Source organism: Corvus kubaryi, unplaced genomic scaffold (assembly GCF_017639235.1).
Source record: "Corvus kubaryi isolate FWS band 111438036 unplaced genomic scaffold, C.kubaryi_AGA036_p1.0 37385, whole genome shotgun sequence".
Taxonomy (NCBI): domain Eukaryota; kingdom Metazoa; phylum Chordata; class Aves; order Passeriformes; family Corvidae; genus Corvus; species Corvus kubaryi.
Genome location: NW_024581127.1, coordinates 15,063,813 through 15,079,761, shown reverse-complemented (window position 1 = coordinate 15,079,761; position 15,949 = coordinate 15,063,813). Strand labels below are relative to the sequence as shown.

Here is a 15,949-nt window from a genome sequence, read left to right as displayed (position 1 = left end):
AAATTACAAAAGTTGAGAAAGCTTCAAAGCAAATCTCAATCTAAGCATCTTGATCTTGATGGCCCAGTTAAAAAAAAAATTAAGATAGAGACCCTCTTCACGAAAATGCAGATCCGTCTTACTTAAATCAAGTTTTTTTAAATTTCCTTTCATAAATCAATTAAATGTACCAACCTGGGGATTGGAGCATTTTATTTCAAGGGATTCAAGGTCAACATGGAGGCAGACGACAAACGAGTGTCTGGATTCTGGCCCTGAAGCAAGCAGTTTCTGCGAAGTCACAGCTAAAGTAGAAGTACAGCCCATTGGTTCTACTAAATTAAGTGTCATTTGTTGTCCAAGAAGAGTATATATACTGAAATGATGCAGACTAATTGTCCATGGAAAAGCATCACCTAGTGATTAAAAAGAAGGGAAAACAGTTAAACAGTTGCTTAATAAAAAGTAGGGTAATAATTTCACACAGCTAGCAAAGGCCTTATTCTAAACCACCTTAGAAGTCAGCAAGTGCAATCAACAACCATTAAATTGATCCCAAACTCTCATAAATATAATTCAACCATCAGTTCCATGTTATACTTCAAAGTCTAAACAATAGCAATAAATTTTTTACAACTTCTAAAAACTGAAATCCATTGGGAATTTTAACTCCAAATTGTGAACAACTTTAATGAAATTCTTCTGCTTCATACCATTTTCCTCAAAGTGAAGAATATCCAGAAACCACTCCCCACTTTTTTCAGCATTATCGATGCAATTCACAGGCAATTCCTTCTACTATATACTTATACCTATTTACAACGTGAATTCTTTCCTCAAAAAGTCTACAGGTTGTACCTCAACACAGTGATGCCACAGAGTGAAGCCTATCCCAATGCTCACAGTGCAGCTCTTTCCACTGTCTCACTTAACTTCTTAGGAACAGAATGGTGATGGATTTTATAAAAACAAATTATTATGGACATACACTTAGGGCTTGATTTCTTGTATTTAGGAGGAAGCCTACCCAGAGACATTCCTGGCATCCTACCAAGAATCATTATGAAGAATAATCAGCAAGGGAATTGGCAATGCACAGCTGAACAACAAAATGCCTACAGCTTCCGTACAATCAGTTTTCTTCAGGTTGTCAATAGATGAAACATAAAAGTTTCCAAAGCAGGATCACAGAACTATTTAGGTAGTTCTTTAAAGGGCTAATAGGAACTCCTTTTGGTGAAGGGAAATTTTCCACAGCTCTACCAGCTAGAATTGAGGGAAACTGAGCACACAGATTAGAGAACTTGAAACAGAATTCCTGTGGTGAGTTGACCCTGGCTGAGTGTAGAAACCCACTACAGCTGCTGTTATCACTCCCCTTACTCGCTGGACTAGAAGAGAAAATATAACAAAAGCCTGGAAGACAGGGAGAAATAATTCACCTGCTATTGTTCATGGGCAGAACAGACTCAACTTGGGAAAGTCCATCTAGAGCCGGTTGGAACTGGCTCTGTTGGACATGAGAAAAGATTCTGGAATGTTCTCACAGACGTCAGCCCTGCAGTCCACCCCACTACCAAAACCTTGCCATGTAAACCAAATACAATCTCACATATGATAACCAGGTCCCAGAGAAAAAAAAATTAGGCTCTGGGAGAAACACTGAACCAAAACCCAAAGAATACTCAAAAGTGAGGAAAATAAGGCAATGAAAGATATATGGATAATTCTAATTTTACCTGAAACAGATACAGGCTTTTGCTCTTCAGCGGTCTAAGAACACAATAATATTTCAGGGAGCCTTTGGGATTTCTTTTGTTTAGTTTTGTTTTCTTTAAAGAAAGTCTTCATCCCATTTATCAGATTTTCTACTGAGGAAGTTGTGCCTTTTTGTCACAACTTGAACAACAGAGAGTGTGTGCCCAGCATGGGAATTTTCAATCTACCAAGAGAAACTGCCTGTCCCAGTATGAAGTAATGTAAAAGCAGCTGGATGCAGTGTCAGATTCAAACACAGCAGGCTGGTGAGCATCCACAAACCTCAGCCATGCCTGAAACAGTCTTCATCTTTGTATGGAGAACATTCATCTGGAGAAAGTGAAGGAGAAAAGTTCTCCTTCCTACAGGAAAATTCAGAAAGTTATTTGGTATGAGGTTTCATTTTTCAAAATTTTGGCCTAAGTCTTGGATAAGAAGAGTCCAAATTAATCTAATACCCCAGAAGCATGGGAGCAAGTCTTGAGAACCAGAGGAGAAAATGGTAGACAAAGGTACACTGGGATAGGCCCCTTGGGTCTCATGGGACAACAAAAAATTCAAACCAGTGTTTTTAAATAATATATGAAGAGTGTGTTTGCTGCCTGGTGTGACCTACAGTCAGTACTGTCCTGCTGAGAAATCATAACCTAAGAAATAGCACCAACTGGTAACCGTGATTATTTAAAGAAATTAGAAGGGATCTGAAATGAAAAGAAAGCTTCATTCCAAAATCTTTTTACCATATTTATATATATATAAATATAGTAAGACTTCTATTTTTTCTTCCACAGGTGGCTTCAGCAATAAATTTATATAGTCAGAAGTATGTATCAGAAAATCCTATGTGTCTCATCCTAAGAACAAACTGAAAACTTCAGTAGTTTATTTTGAAGCTATTACATACTGAAGAATTCAGTTCAAAGTAACTTGAAAATATTTTCGAAAGGTTTACAGATTAAAAGTTTTGAAGCAGTTAATTTGTGCTTTTTTCCAAGTTCAGATAGCCAAGAAAAGACAAAAAAATAATTGTAGTAGATGGGAAAAAATTAAATGCAAAGCCAACTCCAATGACAAGTTTCTAATTATTATATATGAACTTTGTTTTTCTCTGTGACCACCACAGTAAATTAAGATAGTTTATATTTCATGGATTAGAAAGAAGGAATATCTAAGGAAAAAAATGAATGGTAGCTCTCCTAGACTGCACACATGATATACCTTAAAAGGAAAACACTGATAAAATTTTATCAATGTACAGAAACCACAGTATGTTGAAAAAAACACTCTAGTAAAGATACAGTGAATTTAAAACTATAAAATTCCCCCTGATGTCATCAATTACCTCTTATTCAGCTCCGTATACACTATGTGCCTGTCCTAACACTACTGGAACTGTGCACCTGATAAATCCTTGTTTTGTTGTTGTACCTATGTCTTATTTGTTTTTTAAAAAAAAATGTACCTTCATTCATTTGCAAATTTGTTTTATGAAACTATTAAAAAAATTACTTCAAAGCATCTAAACATCAAAAGCAACATTGCTTATAGGATTTTCCCATAATTTAAAGGATGATTTCTTGGTAGGAAGGAAAATCAGTGCCGCATTTAGCAGAATTTTCTCTACATCTAACCTTCCCATCTACATATACTATTATTTTGTCACCTAATTGATGAAATTCTGAAATATTTTAAGTAAATTGGAAAAACTGGAATTGCCTTCAGTGACACTATAGTGCACCCAACAACTATTATGTAAATACTATAAAATATACACATGAAAGACCCCTACTACCGTGAAGATTCTGGTTAATTCCTGCCCTACTACTATCATAAATTTTTATTTTTAATTTCTTAGAGCATCATCACTGATATGTATTTGAAAATTTATTTATTTCCACTGCTTTGATAACTTCTTAAATTTATAAATACCACTTTCAGGTATTTGGCAGTTGACTGAGCCAACTATCGGACAATTTTAAATGAACTGCCATGTACCATTTATCTGCTACTTGCAGTAGTTTGGAAAGACTACTTTCCTACAGAATTTTTGAATTATTTTTCCAATATATAAATAAATAATTTGGTGTGTGCTAGAGCTTTCTCTGGTACTTATTGATGCCCTTTGTTTCTTTGCTAGAGTTAATTACTCATGTTCATAATGAGACTTTCCATATGCATGACATACAATATTGATAAATGTACTTAACTACTAATAATTGTTACACTTGCTCTCATTTTTATGTACTACTTATCTTTATTTAAAAAACCAGATTGGAAATGCGGTATTTGTACACAATGCTGTGTATATGATGCTGACAGTTCTACAAAAGAGGAATTTTGTTTGTTTAAAATTAGTAATGGTAGGAGAGAGATCATGAAAGCTTTATCATGCATGTGCTCTGGGATCTATTCCCAGGCTTAATAGTAGTATCCCTTGCAATCCTTAAAAAGCAACCTGACTACTCTGTCTTCATTTCCCTTTCTCTACCCACACTGCAGGCTCTTTACGTGCATTTCTAAAGCCCTCATTCTCATGTGACATGCAATGTTTAATAAAAAGATACTGCAATCACTACATGTTAGGTCACTTCTACATCCTCCCAATCATGCAACAGGGAAGTAGTTCTATGTCTGCATAATCCCAGCTTCTCAAATGTGAGAACTAATTTTACAAGGCATTATCATAATGTAAATTAAATATAGTAATTACTATTACAGATGGTGACATTGAATATAAACTCAAATAAACCAAAAGAAGGTAGATTTAGATTAGATATAAAAAAGAAATTATTCACTACAAGAGTAGCAAGACACTGGAACAGGTTGCATAGAGAAGTTGTGGATGCCCCATCCCTGAAAGTGCTCACAGCCAGGATGGATCGGGCTCTGATCAACCTGGTCTAGTGAAGAGTCCCTGCCCTTGGCAGGGGGGTTGGAAATAGATAATCTTTAAGGTCACACACAAACCCTTCTGAGAAACAGCACACTATTTTAATGCCAAATATTTATCTTAAATATAATAACTGAAAAAATAATTTCTGTAAATTTATAGGTAAACATTTTTTAAAATCTAATGCAAGCTGATAACTTCTAAGAATGCCAACATACTGCTGTTCTACTTAAAATATTTAGCTTCTGTTTTCAGGTTGAAATCTATGTAGCCCTAATTTCCTATTTCCCTGTAAGTCACTTGACATTATATTGAGTTTAAACATATATTACAAAATTCTGTGAAGATATATAACCTGTCTTATTTCACCAACAAAAGCCATCTTTCAAATTTAAATATTTGGAATACAGTGATTCACATGACTGTCAGTATGTGGCTATCCACCTGAAAATATGAGTATGATTACCAGCAGTATCAGCAATTTTAAGATATGTTGAACACTGCTTTCTAAAAGTATTTTACTGTGTCTTACCTAAAGATCTGTATCTTACTGTATCCGACATAAGAAAACATTTTTACGAAGATAAATTAATAAAATTTACTACTATGAACCCAAAGAGGAATATTATTATATTAATAATTAATTAATATTATTTTAAAAACATTAACTAATATAATTCAAAATGTAAACTTCTAAACACAGGAGAATTTCATCAATACTAAAAATTTTCATCATTACTCTAAAACAGTGCTTTACCTGAAGCAAAAGTTCCCTTCATGTCTTCAACTTGTTTTCCTGTTATAAGAGTTTAGACTTTTGGAAGACCACTTGGCAGTCCAGAAGTTCTAACCACAACAACATATGTTGTCCAACTATATTTACCACATTTTATCCTATTGCTGTAGGTTGCAGCTTGGAGATTATACAGAGGAATTGTCAAGTATTTGAAGTTAGATGTGCACGGAAAGTCACAACTCACTCTAAGCACCTCTCTAAACATTTCAGTTTTGCTCAAACTGAGTTTCTAACTATTTACTTTCTTCTCAGTAACTATTTTACATAAAGGGCAGTTACAAATAGGACAGAGGTCCTCCTCTTTACAAGGTGTCAAAACAGAGAAGACAAGGGGCAACAGGTACAAGTTGCACTGGGAGAGATTTAATATTGATATAAGGAAGTTTTTACAGTAAGAACAATCATTAACCAGAACAGCCTCCTTAGAGTGCAGGCTTTCAAGAAGCAAATGAGCAGGGTGTTGGATAATGCCATCTTAGGTCCCTTTGCCATTCAAGTTTGGACCAGATGATCATTCAAGTCATTTCCAACCTGGCCTTCCAGGCTCTAAGATTTTGTGATTCTACTTTAACATCTTCAGTAAATACCACTACCTCATGGATCTCTATCTGATAATTTTATTTATTTATTATTAAAATAATACTCAATGTGATTCAATACCTTACTTAATTGTATTTGTTATTCAACGGAAGTTCAAAGGAATATTTCATTCTTTACATAGATAAATCCATTTATGGATTACTTAGTTATTTAGGATGACTGAGCTACATTACGTTTCTGAATGGAAGTACTGTAAAAGTACTTTAAATGTTCTTTAAAGTATTCCTACAAACTAAAATTACCTCAGAGATGCAGCAAACCACTGAAAACAAATGGAAAAATGGGATTGTGGGATAGTGTATAAGCTATTTTTACATTATGTTGACATCTTGAGGTCAGTAAGTATCTGAGTAGGATGAAATATTCCCAAATGACAGTAGGAATATGGTCCCTTTTTCTCCGCTTTTAGTCTTTCATGTAATAAGAAAAATACATCAGTGAGCACACAGCTTCCTTAAAAGTAACAACACACCCTTATGAAAAAGCCTTTTACTTATAGCCTCTTTATAAAGAAGGAATGATCCAAACAATGGAAAAGCAATGTTGACTAAATATAATTTCTGAGAGATGGTAGCATGTCTGAAGAATAACAGTGTCCCTGAAGTCTTGTTCAAAGACAGAAGGCAAATTAAGAGACTTTCACAATACAAGTCCATAAAAATTATTTACCTCTACAGGGGAAGAAACAAAGAAGGTGACTTTAAAGCTTTGAAAAAACTTTGAAATAATCTCTTTAAGAGAGAGTCTTGGCATGGGAGAAGGCAATGGCTCCTTCAGAGAATCAAAAATATCAAGATTGTGAGAACTTCTGTTTGGCATTACTCCCAGAGCAGAAAGCCACACACAAATAAATTCCTTACCATAGGCTTTATCCCAACCAGGGGGATTCTTTTCTCTCACTAGGATCTTTCCCTCAAATCTGGGTCTGACAAAATTCAAATGACTTTTTACTTTCTTAAATGGTTTAAATTACATCATCAGTTTAAAACAAACAAAAGACTTTGGTTAAATTTATCTTCTCTCTGTCACTATGCTTAGCAAATTAGATCATTCCTACTGAAAGTTATTAGGAAAAACACATATACCTTTCTCTCTTTCTTTTAAACTTTTTTTCTTTTCATTTGGCAGCACCTCTAATATGACTTTCAATACTAAAAACTACAGTTTTATCTCCATTGCCATGACTTAAGGTAAAATACAGAAAGAAGAAGAATCCAATGTAAGTGGCAGACCAAAGGGAGAAGAAACACAATGTTGTAAATCCAAACAAATTTCAGATGCAGTAGCAGGACTAGCTCTTGAATGTGATTTTGACTCAATTTTTCATGCCCTTTAAATTGTTTATATTTCAGCAGTAAGTACACAGAAAACAGAGTAATTTTCTCAGAAAATGCTGTCACAAAAGCAATGGAACAATTGCTGCATCTCCCTCTCTTCATCTTAGAATGAATACACGAAACAGCAAGAATTCTTTCTAAAGAATACATTTTGAGAATAGAACAGTGAACTAACATTGGTAACTAACTGTACACCAATGCCCTGGTTTTGTCTGGGATAGACCTAACTTTCTTTATAGTAGTTGGTATGGTACTGTTCTGGATTTGTGCTGAAAACTGTGGATAGTATGGGTATGTTCTAGTTATTGCTGGACAGTGCTTAAGGTGTTTCCTGCTTCTCACACTGCTCCACCAGCAAGGAAAGTGAGGGTGCACGAGGAGTTGGGAAGGGACACAGCCTGGACAGCTGACCCCAAATAACCAAAGAAACCAACCAAACAGAAAGGCTGGAACACCTGCCTACTGACGGGAAGTAGCAAATTAATTTGTTGTTTTGCTTTTGCTTGCACCTGCAGCTTTTACTTTATCTATTAAGCTGTCTTTATCTCAAACCCTAAGCATTCTCACTTTTGACCTGATTCTCTCCTCCAGGCCACCAGAGAGGAGGAGTGAGGGGCTGTGTGCAGCCAGAGCTGCTGGCTGGAGGTATACCACAAATACTGGCATTTCCATGAAATCTATAACTTGGGTTGTGAGCCTAGGTCTCATCAAAGTCCTTAAAACAAACCTGGAACCCAAGGCTCAAGATGGTTCAGAATATTTGCCTCACCTATTTCCAGTACACAAGTTTTCATATAAATATATATAGAACAAGATTTTTACATCAGTATTTCTTCAGAACACTGCTGCAAGTCCATTTACCATTTATTCTGATCATTTCTAAGGGCTCCATTAAAAAAACAAAACACAGTAAAAAATATTGAACATAAGCAACTTGTTTTCACTTGCTAGGTCCTTACCAGCTTATCTCCTCCTTTCATTTCTCAATCAGTTGCAGAATGTTAAAAGCTGAATCTTCCCTCAACTGGTCTACAACTCAAACCCCTATCAAATATTAGCTTTTCAAATAAGAACTACTGTACTTTTCCTCAACCTTTACAATTTTTTTCTTCAAATCTCTACAAAATCCTTGCTACAATTCCTAAGTCACAACACAGAACACAACTGTTGCCTATCAGGATGACCATTAAAGTCTCATTCTTTTCTTTTGACAGTTTGCTATACTTACGAATTTCTTTTCTCATTTTATATTGAATCATAGAATATCTCAAGTTGGGAGGGACCCATAAGGATCACTGAGTGCAACTCCCTGCTCCTTGCTGGACTGCCTAAGATTAAATCATATGACTAAAAGCATTGTATGGATGCATCCAGAACTCTGACAGGCTTAGTGCCATGATTACTTTCCTGTGAAGCTTGTTCCAGTGACCAACCACCCTCTCAGTGAAGAATGTTTAACTAATGTCCAGTCTGAATGTTACACGCAAGACCTTGGTGGGATGAGCAGTTTTTCCTAACCTGTCTCCATTTGGTCTTGGAATTCATGATTTACTGTCACTTCCTGTTGTGTCAAAATCCTCATCATCATATACACCACAACTTGAATAACAAAACCACTGAAGGTAAAAACTGAACTTTTGAATTATTTTAGTTTCAAATATACAAAACATATCACAGAAGTAGCTCTTTGATGATGAGTTCCATGTTGATTTCCATGGATCTGACCTTGTAAGTAAGATCGCTAGACATCAATAATACATAACAACATTCTGCTAAAAAAGCAGTACAAAATCAGACATTTTCAAAATAAAATGAAGATAATTTTTATAACATTTAGAAATGGAAACGAAAGAGTAAGGTTTTTTGAGCTCATCACGTTACCTTCTTCCAGGATGGGTCTCAGCACAACAAATGGGATTTCTTGCAATGGTTCCATGTGTTTGTGTCCAGCACTCATAATCTTTATCTGGGGCAAGCAGATGACAAGTGTGCCAGGCATACTGGCCTGCCCATGGTACCAGTTTCGCACAGTGCCAGGAATGTCACCTGACACAATAGTACTTGGAGAAGGCAGGCTGTCATTTGGAAGGAATACACAACAAGACTGCACTTCAAGCTGAAAAGACAAAGCCAAGAAAGATTCTCAGAAATAGATTATTTTCCCCCTCACTGTGGAGTATTCACCTTGGTACAAAATCTGAAGTTATTAATGCATAACAGTTGACTGAAAATAGTCTAAACTTTTAGTTGAATTAAGAGAAAAGATGAAGCAAAATGCTGGAAAATAATATTTTCTCTTAAATTATGATTATAGGAGGGGAGAAAGAAGAAGGATGTTTTTGCTGTGTAAATTCATCAGAAAGGTGTTGCCATGTAAAGTGAACACACATATATCTACATTTCAACAGATTTTTACAAAGTGCAATTGAGTCAGAAAATGTTCTGAATGAGAAAGCCCTCCACTTTTTGCTGTTCATTAGCTTTTGTTAGCAACAGCTAAGTCTCTAGAACTAGTCAAAATTTTATATGCTGTTACTTTCTATAAAGAACTGTTTCAGGGAAAATTCTGCCTTTACTTACTAGTCAACAGTATTGAGCAAGTACAAAAAAGTTAATCATTAGAAAAAATAGGAAAAACACAAATGAGAGAAAAAGTGACTGAGTTTTAAACAGAGAGGTGTACACATAAACAAAGAGATAGTAATAAAGTTGACAAAGTTTATACAGCTTTTATCCACTTTTCAATGCAAATAAGAAGCAGCACATATGGTTTCATACAAAATAATATTTTTTTTTCTTTATTTTCAATGTTGTTACCCTGAAACATGTCTGACCATTTTGACATCTTCTTAGGGGCTTCTAGAGAGGCTGAGCAAGTCCAAACCAAGAACTCATCACATCTTGTTAACTCAGAGGTGATGTAAGCTACGGACTGTTAGTCTTCCTTGGCTCTTACATGTACCATTCTGGCACCTGGATATCGAAAGGCTCCAACAGCCTGCACACTTGAATGCTTTGTTAAGCAAATACAAGCTGTGATTCAGTTCATTTCTTCACATTGCTTGGAAAAGCCTAGCATACAAATTGTTGGACAAGATATTATTTGTAGCTGTGATAAAAACATTTGTTTGCTGCAAACTTACATAACACTCTTTCGATGTGACATCGTTTAAGACAGCTTAAAAGCAATAACCAAGATTTGTACTTCATACTCTTCCCTGAAGGCTATTAGGCCTTCAAGACCACAGTAGTGATTTGTAATAGAGCTAGAATTCCATGGCACTGTAAGTACTTTGCCAGCCTAGTGAGTACACAGATATTCATCTTTCTTTCAGCATTTTTGTGCCCTTTTGCTTAGACAAACTGACAAGAATTCACTACAGAAAAATATAAGTAGAATTTTGCAAAAATAAATACATTGGTTCACGAAGTCTGTGTTTGTTTCTGGATTTAGAACTGTTTGAGTTGTAAAATGAAGTTAATTACATCTTTGATAAGTAGTTTATTGATCCAAGGTTGCAGAGTGCACTTTATTTATACTGGATGAAAAGCTAGGGTGTATTGTTACAGATGTAATAGATTTGGATTTTTTTTTAATGGAAAATTAGTCTTTGTGTCAATTTGCAAAGATTTTTACAGTGTCACATTAGATCGTTTTCTGGTCTATTAGTAATAGGTTGCAGGTCAAGCCATCATGAAATAATGATAAATAGATGACAAAAGAACTTATGATCAGTATAACTATTGTTTTATCCCTGCATTTGCTGAGTAAACAGTTTATAAAAAATCACCCATTCTTCATACACACACACGCATATATATATACATATCTATGATGATTAACATCAAATGCTGCCTGGATATACGAACCATGTGGTAATAATAATCCAAAAATTCCACCAACTTAAAGAGATACTATACTTCGCATTACCAGCAACAGGGTCTAGAGGACATGTTTTACAAAGCACTCTCAAGAAGAGATCTCAATACTCAGTGGAGTTTTTGCACTTTGTTTACAGTTCACTACAGCTTTGTACTAAAGAAAAGTTCTTTGGATCCCATTTGGTTTATTTTACTTTACTGTATCAAGAATACTGAAGTAGAATCACAACAGTTTCACCCCTTTAAATTCCTGATGGAAATTCTTTTTTTACACAAGGAACTCTTTGTTATTCATTTTAAAGCAACTGAATGGGACTTGGATCATGAATTTTGGTGGGCTTTAAATGATAGCATCAGGCCTCCATATGTGTGATGGATACACTTGGCCTCCTTAACCGGACCAGCAGTAGCTCCGTACAAGCTCCAAATGAGGTAAAGGCCTGAGCTGTAGCCAGGTCAAGAACTCCTCCAGGAAACCCTCAAAGAGCAGAGTCACCCAACAAGCATCACACCTGATCATGTGTTTTAACACCTGAATGTGTTTTTTCCAAGACTCAGTTATCAAGGAACAAAGAAAGCTGTGGGTACAAGGAGTCTCTTGCACACCCTTCCCACTGCATGCAATTTGACTACAAGCCAATGACAGCCTAAGTGATCTGCCTTTGAGTTCTCCCTGCCAGGCAGGATGGCTGCAGGGAGACACCTTTCAAGGTTGTTCCAAGTGGCAGAGAGGCCTTTCTACTAGCAACAGATCTCTGGGTGAGTTCAATTCAAGCTTTCTCTAAATTGCAACTAGACTGCACACCAGTGACTCTCCCCTTGAGCTGGGATGCCTTCCAGTGTTTGGGATTCCTTATCTGAGACTGAGTGTTCCTTCCGTAACCCAAGGCAGAGAGATCCCTTATTTGCAGTAGAACATCAGAAAGCTGCTGATAGCATGCTAAAATAAAACTAATGAAATCCATGTTAGGTAATTCCTTTAGATAGACTGTTGTCAAAGTTGAGACTAAGATTGGACCTAAGCTCCATCAGCAGTTTAGAAAGCAAGAGGGTCTACTCTGAACCTCATGACTCAATGGAAGGACTTCCTTACTCTCTGTATTTCTTCTGTTAGATATAAACTGTTGTCCAGATCAGATCCAGCTGCACCTAAGCATCAGGGGTGTGGCAAGCAAGGAAATCCGGTCTGAATTTCATGACTCAATGTTTGGGTTACCTTATCCTTTTCCATCTTCGGCCTCCATGTAAATAATGCCAAATTTATTCTAATTCCATTTTCCCTTGTATGTTTCAACCATGTAGTAAATGATAGAGCAAACCTTGCTATTGAACTTTACCAAGTTACACCTTTATGACTTTATGTTAAAATCACCTTTGCTAATGCCTTTGATGATGATTCTTTAAGTTCTAAATCACTCATTCATGACAAATTGGTGCAGTCAGCAGGATCCTAAATCCGGATTCGTTAAGAATTGATGGTATGTAATATTACAGAGTTGCTTACAGATATGGTTTGCTTATCTGTGTTTCATTTGAAGTTTTATATGAATAACAAATTTTGCAAAACATTACTGCAGGATTTCAAAGCCCAACACAATGAATATATGGCAAAAGTCCCCATTTTAGAGCAAATTTTGCAATTATTATAATCACACAAGAAATTACCAAGTCGAATGCACAAGGGCCCAATAAGTGCAAAACTGAGTTGCACCTGTTGAACTTCTCAGAGGTAGCTTCACAACTACCAACTTCAATGGAATTTATGTACATTTAATTCACAGAATCCGGAAATTTGCCTATTCACAAGTTCCAGTGAAGGAATGGAAGAGTGCACCTAAAATGATGGAATTATATGCTGGACAAAAGTGAGAATGTGCACTACAGATTGCTTCACCAATCGGAAAGTGTTTCAAAATATGTGTAATCCAAATTCTTAAAATTAAACTACATCAATAGTATATATTAAAGCTATCATATAAATCTTCTTACACTTTTTAAATAACCGTTAAACTGTGTGCCTAAAATTGTGAATTTAATGTAAGATGTGACTGATTTATGTAACTGAATATAAATCTGCAGCAGTAAATCCTGCATTAATGTAAGGATCTGACAATCCAAGGGAAAGAAAATGAAGTAATCTGCCAGTAAGAAGTCCTCAAGCTGAGGGTCAGATCCTGTTCATGGAAACCATCTGGTTGGGACCCTCCAAGCCACACCAAACACAAATGATCTTTTAAAAAAATATCCTATTCATTAATGCTTCGCAGCTGCACTGAGTGTTACTTCATTTTTCCATGGCAACATCCTTTCTGTTTCAAGGATCTGATTTCAGTTTTGGTAGCAACATGTTCATTTGCCAATACTGAACACATTCATGTGTTAAAGAGAACGAATTATTACATTCTTGAAACAGGATCACCCCCTATTTTCATTTCTATTATGTCAAGGCCTATACATGCTAAATAATGTACACTAATGATAAACCAATGAAGCAAGCACTATTTTCCCTTCTACTTGTAAAACATTATGTAAAGTATAACTCTACACTCTACACTTTTACAAACATATAAGCCTAAAAATGTCCAATGACTCTTGTATAAAAAGGAAAAGATTAAGTTACTGGAGTATTTTTAATTCTTATTTTATGAAAAGGAATGTTGTTCATTAGAGAGGAGAGTTAAATAAATACTGCTGAAAAATTAAGTCTTCCTAACTGAGGAGGGTAGGTTGGAGGGAAGAAAACAAAACAAGTGACTCCCCACAAGTGCAATGAAGAGGGACAGGTTGTTCAAGTCTTTACAGCCTTTCATGATAGTGATACCATAAGGACATTCCCTTTCATAACCCACATTTTACGGCCACATATGTCAATTAGAGGCACTGAAGATTTGCCACAAGGTGACACTTGCATATGGGTATCTCTCCAGGGAAGTTGCCTCTCTCTGCATTAGTCAGCAACCCTCATAGCTCTCAGCAGAAAGGTAACATGTTTTTCTGGGTACAGAGTATCATCTTGCACTGACTCCCCAAACTGCAAAGAACCACTGCTTACACATCTCATGTGCAGGTTCTGGTGCACCCAGTATTATAAGACCATAGCTCAGCTGCCAACATCCAAATTCGTTCTGCACTTAGACCATCTGCAGTTGAGGCAGACATGCAGTGTTTTTTACAATTTTAAAGGGAGAACAGAAATACGTGTCTTGAAGGTAGACAAAGTAAAAACGTTATAAATGGAAAGCAGAACACAAAAGAACTAAGAGAGCAGGCTACCTGTACATAAAAATGACATAATAAGGATCAGATACATTTTCTTTGACCACTTAAAACACAGTGTCATTGTGCTTCATAGTATTCCTGTTCTTTTCTAAGAAAGCTTTTAAACATTTTAAAAAGGTTTTATTTAGTTACAGAAAACTCAAATTATTGCTGGTTTGTGGTAAGTAACCAACTTAAGAAATAATCCTATGTCATAATTGACAAATAACTGCTGAGAGCTGAAACTGCTAAATTACAAGTCACAGAATCTCTTCCTGACCCCTGGATAACAACATCGTTCAAAGAACAGAAGTCTTATCAATTCTGTCCTTCCCTTTCTCACCTATCAGTGTTTCACTTCGTCAGAAATTTTTACAAGTTATTTGTGTTACAGAAAATAAAATTTTCAATAGTTTCAGGTAAAGGATTTATTTTTTTTCAAATAAATTCAGGGATATTTAAAGGCATGTGACATACCTAAGTTTTATATGTAACAATTACATTCTTATGTGGTTGGCACTCGTTGCAACATTACTCATTAATTAATTTACTTTTAATACAGATCCTTCATTGTTCTCAATGGAATTCAGCATTAACAGCCAATTAAAAAGAATTGTGTTTATACTGCTTCACAACTTTAGCAACTATTAGTATGAAGAACATGTGAAAAATGAGTATTACCCTCCTACACAGTGTAACTGCCAAAAAGACTTCAAGGCTGCATATAAAATCCTACAACAACTAAATAATAAACCAACATTTTATAATTAAATATGAAAGTCTTTTCCCTTAAATACTAATAGGTTACCACAACTCCAGTGCAAAAAATCTTCATGCAATATTCTATCAGAAGCAAGCCAGGGCTAGGCCTAAGCAAGTACCAACTTTGGATCCAAAATAAACTTTCCAGTTACTTTGGTTCCAAACACATTTACTTTCTCTAACTTCCACTAAAAGAATAATCCATTGATGATTTTAAGTTATGAAGTTCAGTTTTATCTGACGACAACTACAGACTTTTTTGTCCTACAATCATGTTACTAAAAGATCCAGGAACATGAAAATTAGCTTTAGAAAAAAAGCCACAGAATCTAAGTGCTCCAGCATTTAACCAGACAAATTATTCTAGAAATTTCCCTTTTTCATGCCAAATAATAATACAGAAAATCTGTATGAATTTAACATTCAAATATAGTTATATAATTGTAATAAAATGCACATTATGTATAATAAAATAAATATAACACACTTGAATTTCAAAACAGAGTCATGATACTCATTTTCTTACCCTCTATACATTGCTTTGCACAGATTTCCCATTTTGGATGGTATTGAAAGAAACAAGATATATATATATGGCATTTGTGTCTTGAAAAACATATTTAAATAAATTAGACATAGGGACTACTAGTAATAATAAAAAGAACAGGAAACATATCTATAAATCCT

The 15,949-nt window shown here is 35.3% G+C and overlaps 1 protein-coding gene across 5 annotated transcripts in view; it reads right to left on the bottom strand.

Annotated features, from left to right (window-relative positions):
- VPS13B (vacuolar protein sorting 13 homolog B) overlaps positions 1 to 15,949 on the bottom strand; it is a 437,572-nt gene that overhangs the window by 199,850 nt on the left and 221,773 nt on the right. For all 5 annotated transcript variants that reach the window (XM_042036377.1, XM_042036379.1, XM_042036375.1 and 2 more), the window contains exons 23-24: positions 9,242 to 9,476; positions 175 to 395 (exon numbers count right to left, since the gene is read on the bottom strand). In XM_042036377.1, coding sequence (XP_041892311.1) covers positions 175 to 395; positions 9,242 to 9,476 — 456 coding nt within the window. The remainder of the gene's footprint in view (positions 1 to 174; positions 396 to 9,241; positions 9,477 to 15,949) is intronic.